At 36.8% G+C, this 8,689-nt stretch overlaps 1 protein-coding gene across 1 annotated transcript in view; it reads left to right on the plus strand.

Annotated features, from left to right (window-relative positions):
• The first annotated feature begins 601 nt into the window (after nucleotides 1–601).
• The window catches only part of LOC103893427 (cAMP-specific 3',5'-cyclic phosphodiesterase 4D), a 15,483-nt gene continuing 7,395 nt past the window's right edge, over nucleotides 602–8,689 (plus strand). Inside the window, exons 1-5 of the mRNA XM_019470264.1 lie at nucleotides 602–692; nucleotides 4,283–4,455; nucleotides 5,448–5,546; nucleotides 5,636–5,800; nucleotides 7,562–7,661. Coding sequence (XP_019325809.1) covers nucleotides 608–692; nucleotides 4,283–4,455; nucleotides 5,448–5,546; nucleotides 5,636–5,800; nucleotides 7,562–7,661 — 622 coding nt within the window. The 5' untranslated portion in view covers nucleotides 602–607. The remainder of the gene's footprint in view (nucleotides 693–4,282; nucleotides 4,456–5,447; nucleotides 5,547–5,635; nucleotides 5,801–7,561; nucleotides 7,662–8,689) is intronic.

An 8,689-nucleotide genomic window follows, 5' to 3' on the forward strand; every position in this document is an offset into this window, starting at 1 on the left:
GTATAATAATTTTAAGTCAAAGACAACAAAACCTACCTCTATTCATATTGGTGTGTACGAAATCAGTAAGATATTTTGATTGTTTTGAGCAGTGCTGTCAAATATATTTGAGTAGATTAATGATAGGAGGTAAGATAAACTTGAAATATTACTAAATGAATTGCAAAAAATGCACAAATAGATTAATTTACAAATATGATAAGAAAACCCTAGTGGAAAAGGGGTCCTATGTAAACACATTTGTATTTTCTCTCCAAATTAAAATTGAAAAATTGAAAAGACAGTAATATTAATTATTTGTGTGTATACATATGTCTTACAGTTTCCAGTTACTAGTAGGACTCTGTGCCTTAGTAATTGACTCACTGTGGAGTATTTTAGGAGGTTAAGAATTATGTTGTCCAACCCATGAATAAGTCAGTAGGGTAGAGCAATGTTACATGTGATTTCTGCTTTCATAGTTATCTTAGTTTAGTATATATTCTTAATGTCATGTCCTTTCCCCAATTATAAATTGACTGCATTTTCTCATCCTAACTAAAATACATCTTGATTGCTAACTTTACGCTTTTTTGTTTTGTTTTGTTTTGTTTTCCAGTTTAAAAGAATGCTCAACCGGGAGCTAACCCACCTATCTGAAATGAGCAGGTCAGGCAATCAGGTCTCAGAATATATATCAAACACATTCTTAGGTAAGACTATGATGGGAGTTAACTTTTTGCCTTTTGGTTTTTTGTCTCTCTCTGGGCTGTGATAGAGCTTAAAAGCAAGTAGCTTTCCATATTAATTTCTGTTTTCAGAAGCTGTACATTTAGTATCTCATTGTTCAGTGTTTGAGCAGAGAGATCATGTTAGATTGATTTCCTCACAGCTCATTTAGTTTGTGTTTGTGGTTTCCCTGTGTATGTAATTACAGATAAATATTAATATACATATTTTCATGTAACATTACAACTACTATATTGCTACAGTATTAAGAAATTAATATATAATGAATTAATTATATACTAAAAAAAATTCTTCCGCTCTGTTTCCCTTATGAAAGTTACCGCAAAGAGGTTTCAGTGTGCTGGAAGCACACAGGCACAAGTAACTTCATAAAATCTCGTAATGCACAGTTCTGATGCTTTGGTGTTCCCTCCCTGCACGTGAGTGGGTGGATGGGTATGACTAAATCAACATCTGAACAGACTGCTGCCAGGAGAATTTGTGCGGCTCAAGAGCTTGCATGGTGGGATGTGAGCATTAAAAAAAGCCCGACACAATACTACGAAGAGTATGGTTCCTCCTCTATGGCATTGCAGAACTAAGCATATATTTTTTTGCTAAAACTGGTGAAAATGAATAAAACTTTGTTCCATACTGTTGATTTTTAACATGAAGATAAAGATACCTATCTCCAACATGTTTTGAGCAAAACACCATTGGTTCATAAAGACTGTTTGTGTAAGGGGAGCACAGCTGAATACATCTAAATTAGGATAAGTGCCAGTCACACATGTTAAGATACATCTTGTTTTATTTGTGTGAGATACCATAGCTGGTGCTTTTTGTGTTTTTTGAAAGAAGCGGGCTTTTGAAGTACATTTTATCCTGCTTGTCACCATATCCTAAATGGGTCACTTATTGTGTCTGTCCAGTTTACCTATGATTGCAGTAGCGTGCCTGAGTGCTGCAGCACAGCAGGGTTTCAAACAATAAGAAAGGGATGAGCCTCTGTCATGGAGAAGCAATATTGCACAGCTTCAGGAGCCCTAAAAGTCACAGTGTATAGTTGCCTGAGAAGATGACCCACTTAGGCTGAAAAGACAGATACACCAGTTTCTGCTTGCTTTTACTTGAAAACTTAAGGCTCATTTTGACAGGGTAAGGAAATGCATCTGTCAGCCTTTTACATGAGACCTCAGTCTTGAGCAGAAAGAGGGCTGGAAGGGCAATCACTTCTAAGTTACTGAGCCATGGGTATTGTTCTGTGGCTGCATGAAAACCTAGGATACTTAAAATTGTAGGTTCAAGAGGAATACAATGGGGAAAATACCTCATCTACAGAATTATTGCTTAAATAGAGTATTTTCAAAATATGCAGTCTTAAGTATATAGGTTCTGAGCAACAATGTGAAGAGGGAAAACATTCTCTCCATAGAAAATTTTAATGAATCTAGTTAGTTAATTTTTTTAATACATAATCTATCTCCTGAACATCTACGGGCTTTCTCACATTTGAAAGTTAGGAACATGTCATGAGGAAACAGGTTTTTCTGTTCTTCTTATTCTTTAAAAAAAAAAAAAAAAAAAAAGAAGACTAAGATTTTATCAAGTAGGGCTATATGACATGTATGAAGTTACTCATAATGACAACAAATATATTCCTTGTGTAAGAATTAAGGCTCCTACATTGAGTATAATAGTACGCAAGGTTTTTATTTTTCAGTGTCATTAACCTGTTATCCTATGAACGTAAAATGTAAGAGAACCTGCCAATGAGCATAGCACAATCAGGGTCAAAATGGCAACCTGTCTTTTCTGGATGTTTAGATGGGCGCAGGATCCTTTGCCTTGTGTGCTTGTAGTTACAAAAGCAGAGGCAGTCCTGTGGAATTCCTCTGGAGATCTAAAGTTGTTCAGACAGACGCTTCTTTTCACTTGAGTTAGTCTGACAGCTTGGCTTACGAACCTCCCTTTGATGGGTCTAAACTTTGTGCATATGACCGAAACCATAAACATCAAAGCATGAACACGAGTCACTGCCCCTCATCTGTTGTCGGTTTGCACCAGTCAAGAGCTGCAGCACTGCGCCTCCCCCGTTTTCTTGATTGTCTGTATGAGGAGAGTGGTGAAGTATGACGGGGGCAATTGGGGAACTCGGTGCCGCAGGCTAAAGCTTGGTGACATTTCCACAGTCTCTTCTTCGCTGTGATTTCTTTGCAATTTGAAGTGTCCAGTAAATGCGGTGCTAAAGGGTAATTAAAAAAAAAAAGAAATGGAAACAAGAAAGAAAGTGAAGAAACAAACACAGCAACAATCTGGGAATTAGAAATGGACTTGCTACCCTCGTCTGGTTTCAATGTCTTTATTGAAAATGACCATTGCAGGAAGGGAAGAATAGACATACGTTTTAAAGACCCCAAATTTTCTTTTTTTTTTTTTTTTTTTTAAATTTCTTTTGTTCTAGAGTGTTTTTTAAATCATAGTTTTTGCTAGGCTCCTATGTTACAAACATCTGTTCTGGATTTTCCTGGTTTTGCTGGAATATTCCTTGAGGACTAGAACAGGTGCAGGAACATTTCAGCAAAGAAGAGATAATTTGGAGGGAGTCATTAAAACTCTATGTTGAAATATAATATGAATAAAAAGAACAAAAATTAATGCAAATTCCTAGCAATTTTGGCAGGAGAGTCCTTTGTTGCACTACCTTAGATTACTTTGGGGACCACAGATATCTGCAATGCTCCACACCCCATACTGTTTCTGCAGCGATCAGCTGGCAATGGCCTAAATATACTTTTACTCTCAGTTTAATCCTTGTCTAAAGTTTTGCTGGCACATACATTGATGAGGTATGTGAAGTGATGCTGCTGATACTGCTATGGAGACAAAAGCCCACAGCAAAATGTTGGGTTTTAGCAAAACAGTCCTTTTGTCGGTATTACTTACTCTGGTTGGGAGGTGCAGAAATGCACTGCGTTGCTGGCGTGAACTGCCTTTACATCCAAAGCGCTTGTAGATGTGGCTGGCAAAAGGCTTTCTGAGTTGTAGAGTCTTAACACAAACAGGACCAGTCCCCAAGTATTAGGTCCTTCGAGTCCTGAAAATGTCTTGTGAAGGTTTACATGAGATACCGTTTTGATTGTTTTTGAAATACAATTTCAGAGAGTGTTTTTCCTGGAAAAGAAGAAATTTTAAATTTTCTTGTAAAATGAAAGTTTAGATTTCTGTTCAACTGTAATATTTTTATAATGAAAGGATTGACCCTCTCTACAGTGCTAGTGGTGCAGAAGTGGAAATCAGACAGTCACAAGTCTGTGACTAAAGCCAGTTCAGAAATAATGAGGCAATTTGTGAAATAGAGATCTGCTTATACTGTGGTATAGGTCTATTGTTATCTTTTCATGGTTTTACTGCTCTTGATATGAAGTATCTGTTGCAAAATCTCCAAACATAAAAATAAAAAAAAGGTTTGTGAAGAATTACAATATCCATAAGATGCAACTCAGCAGTGAAATGGACAAAAATATTTGTAATTCCTTTAAAAATTATTCTCCTTTTCTTCATTCTTTTGAAGACAAACAACATGAAGTTGAAATCCCTTCTCCGACGCAGAAAGAGAAAGAGAAAAAGAAGAGGCCAATGTCCCAAATCAGTGGAGTCAAAAAACTGATGCACAGCTCCAGCCTAACTAATTCCAGTATTCCTAGATTTGGAGTTAAAACAGACCAAGAAGATGTTCTTGCCAAGGTAGAGAATATATAAATCCTTGCATTTAAACCATTGAATTAAAATAGAGGGTGGACTTGTCAATATTACTCCATCTCTGCTTATAACCATTGATTTCAAGCTGTAGCACCAAAGGCTGGTCTCGCTTGAAATAGTACAAATTTGGTGAAGTGGAATAATAACAAGTAAAATCAGAATCAGGCCATAAGGGTTAATTTCTGTGTAAACAGGATTTCATCTGGAGATGGAATGTAAATTAGTATTTGTGTATGCATTAATTAAGCTGCTTTTTCATAAATAATATCTAAGGAATGAAGAGCAAACATACCATATACTGTCACAGGAATGAAAATATATAGCAGCCCTATGTCTTCTGAAAATGCACAACTGGTATATAGCATTAGAGCTATCTTTCCAGGTCCTGCCTTCAGCTGTATCAGTTTATGTACATCATTTGTGGTTTTGTTTTTAGTGACATTTTCTATGATTTTTGCACCAGCAGCTAATTAGTTGGCAATAATCTAAAACTGGCATAAAGTGATTATTTATTTAATTTTAGAGTTTTACATTTTGAAATATGCTTATCCGTATGTTTTCAGGAATCTCCCCCTTTGTTTGAAGAGTATTTCTGAGAACCAGGGAGACAGCAGCAGAACCGCAGCATCTCTGGAGGTTTCCTCCTTGCTGAACTCTGCTGTCACTGGGCAGTGAGATAGCAAAGTGTGTCAGTTCAGCTCATTCAAGATACTGTAGCATTTTTCCCTCTGGAGCAATCCATTTAAGGAGGCACTCCTTCCTGCTTAGTGAATTAAAATCTGAAAAGTTGGTAGCTGCAAATTCAAATATTACAAGACTAGTAGCAGCAGCTTTCCCCCTTTCAGAGTTTAGCATATAATTTTCACAGTGGCAAGGTTTGAATCTTCATGAGTCCACTGTTTGTAGCTGTTTCAATCAAAAATCACTGGAATTTGTGTGTTAGGTTTCAACGTATCTGTTGCTTCATTCTGCTCTAGGAACTAGAAGATGTGAACAAATGGGGCCTTCAGGTTTTCAGAGTAGCAGAGTTATCTGGAAACAGACCTTTGACAGTCATCATGCACACCATTTTTCAGGCAAGTAGCAGCAGCTGTGCTGCTTTTTGCTTACCTTAGAGATTTTTCTGTGCTTTGTAATCATAATTGTTTCTCTTTTCCTTTTCTAGGAACGGGACTTGTTAAAAACATTTAAGATTCCAGTAGACACTTTAATAACTTACTTGATGACCCTAGAAGACCATTACCATGCAGATGTGGCATATCACAATAACATACATGCTGCAGATGTTGTTCAGTCAACCCATGTCCTGCTATCAACCCCGGCATTAGAGGTAAACTGCGCTGAGGTGGGAAAGAGGCAGGCATGAGAGAAAGGGACATACTAAGACTCTTCTAAACCAAATATTAAAGATCTTAGTTTCTGCAATATTTTTAAAAGAAATCTTAACATTTCTTCATGAATTGTGCTCTTTTAAAGGTAATGAGCATCAAAGCTTATTTACATGTAAATATTGTGCAGAAAATGTCACATCTTTTTCTTTTAAATCATGGTTTTATACTTGCAGATTTGTGCTGTCGTAACCTTTTCCATTGTAACACAATGCATAACTTGTTTCCACCATCTCATTATTAATACTACATCCTGTTCTGTCATTATTTCCCATGCGGGATTCTCACTAACCACAGTTAGTGGAATTGCTTAGGAAAGATAGTGATAAAATGGGATTCCCTCAATAGGGCCATTTGTTTTTTGTTTTTTTCCTTGTGCATATTCATTCTGGTCCTGAAAGGCTACTTTTGTGTTTGTTTCTCAGGCAGAGTGGAACATGTACTAAATTTTCACTGGACTATCTCATTTTTTTTCATAAATATTTCAGAATTGTTTGGGAAAAAATAACATTTCATATGTTCTTTTCTGAAGAATTCTCTTGCCGAAAGTGCTTAAATCTCTGAAGTAGAAAGAAGTGGAAGAAAGATGGAGATTACTTTCCCTTTTTTAAGCACAGTTCGGGTCTTAGCATAGCAAACATTGATATTTACCAGTGAATTGTTGGGAAACGGCAGATACAGCAAGCAGTTGAAATTTTAGTAGTTCAAAAGCATTTGCTCTCATTTTCAAGGAGGGCTGCATTTTGACTCTTTTTCATAATGACCAATCTTTCATGTTTACTGAATGCTTCTGCTTTACCCCCTTCTTAACAAGAGGGTTATAAGTGCAACTTAAGACTGTTGGCAGGTCTCGATCCTCAAATAGTCGGGAATTCTCTTTTGAAAGATTTTCTTTATCTCAAGAAGGAAGATCAGATTATGTTCTTAAATCAGCACTGGCTTCACCAAACAGCTGAACCAGTCGTCAGTAGCATTTCGGGTTTTTTTCCAGATCAACTGTTTTTCATAGCCTTGTTTTCAGCAGAGCTTTAGCCAGTAAAATAGCAATGTCTGCCCGGTGCCACTGCTGACCTACACACTCTGAGCTGTTCTTGATCAATTATGAAAGCAATTATATAATGTGGGTGCTTGTGACAACAGGGGACTGGGCTGCATGACATGCCAGGTCCATTGCAATCCTCTCTTCCTATCTTCCTCATAATCTCATACGGAAGAAAAAATCAGTAGATGTTAAGTAAGAGGCCTTGTAGTCTGTCACCATTTCCTTTAGCATCATTTAGGAGATGTGTGTCTTTCAAGTATAGGACAATACGTAGGAGTCAGGCTGAAATTTTTAACTTCATTTTGTGCTATAGGTTAGAAACCTGGACTTAATGATCTAATCTGTACTTAATGATGTAATAAAAGTGGATTTATTTACAGACTGAAGCTGAAAAAACTTCAGTTGTTATGGAATTTAGTGATGCTGTCAGTGTGAACTAAGGATCGTTTTACTTTGGCCAAACTTGAAATATTTATGAAATTCTACATAATTGACGATTTTACAAAAGGTTGTGATAGCCTATGTGTAAAATCTCTTGAGATCCCTGATACATTTCAAATGTGTTTTCCTTCTTCAGATCTAGATTCAAAGTAGAGTCCTTTTTATTGAAAACACTTTTTCATTGATTAGTGATTGTCATTTCTGTTTCATGATTTTCTAGGCAGTGTTCACTGATTTGGAGATTCTTGCAGCAATTTTTGCCAGTGCAATACATGATGTAGATCATCCTGGGGTTTCAAACCAGTTTCTTATCAACACAAGTAAGTTTGATATTCAGTGGTTTTCTCAAAAATTTGCTGCAAGATCTGCACATAGCACCTGAAAAATACACAGTTCATTCCTTGTTTGCTTCTATCTGTACCTTTTCTCAGTAAATAGATAGGTGTTAATATTTTAAAATGGATATTGTTTTGCATTTCTTGTAACGTTAGAAATAATATACATAGTACCCTCTAGCAAGAATTACTAAGACATGAACTATAATCCTGGCACTGTTTCAATGTATTGGATGTGGTCTCTCCTGGAAATGAGTTGGTTTACATTAAATAAATAAATTTGTAGGAGAAAAATGAAGGAAGATTAAATAAAAATTAAAAAAAAGGAAGACAACAGTTTATGGGTTTATATTGGAAGCATATGATATGACCAAGAATAGCCATACATTTTTAAGAAATTTAGAAAACAAGTTTCTTTTTAGCAAACAGACTGACTGGCCCATCTCTGTCTCTCCCTGGCTGCTGTACTTAGTTTCTGATCTCTGCGTACTCATGCCTCTTGGACTGAATTTTCTCAGCCTGTCCCTGAAGGCTATGGCAAACCTCTTTTTTTGTGAGTCTCTTGCTGGCACTCCATGCATGGAGGAAAAAGCCCTAATGAAATGAGACCCTAATGTCATTTCCAAATTTGAAACCCAGTGTACTTGCTCTACATTTCTCCATGCTGTTCTCTGCAGCATTGCATGAACCTCTCCCCCCTCTTTAATCTTCTACTAGAAGAAAAACATGTATTGGCTTCATGGAACCTGATCATGACACATTTACTGAATGGCTTGTTGCCCCAGTGTAACCTGCTTTGATTTCAGTGGCGTACGTTACTATTATAAGTGGGTAGCACATTGTAGGTCAGTGCAAGTTCCGTCATACAATGTTACTTCTTTTGCCATCCGACAATTTCTCCTTTTATGATAACTCAACCAGAAATACAAAAGTTGAAATAATACTGTCATGGTTTAACCTCAGTCAGCAACTGAGCACCACACAGCCGCTCGCTCACTCCCCCCCTCCCCGGC

The sequence above is a fragment of the Aptenodytes forsteri genome, unplaced genomic scaffold, assembly GCF_000699145.1.
Source record: "Aptenodytes forsteri isolate BGI_AS27 unplaced genomic scaffold, ASM69914v1 Scaffold92, whole genome shotgun sequence".
Taxonomy (NCBI): Eukaryota; Metazoa; Chordata; class Aves; order Sphenisciformes; family Spheniscidae; genus Aptenodytes; species Aptenodytes forsteri.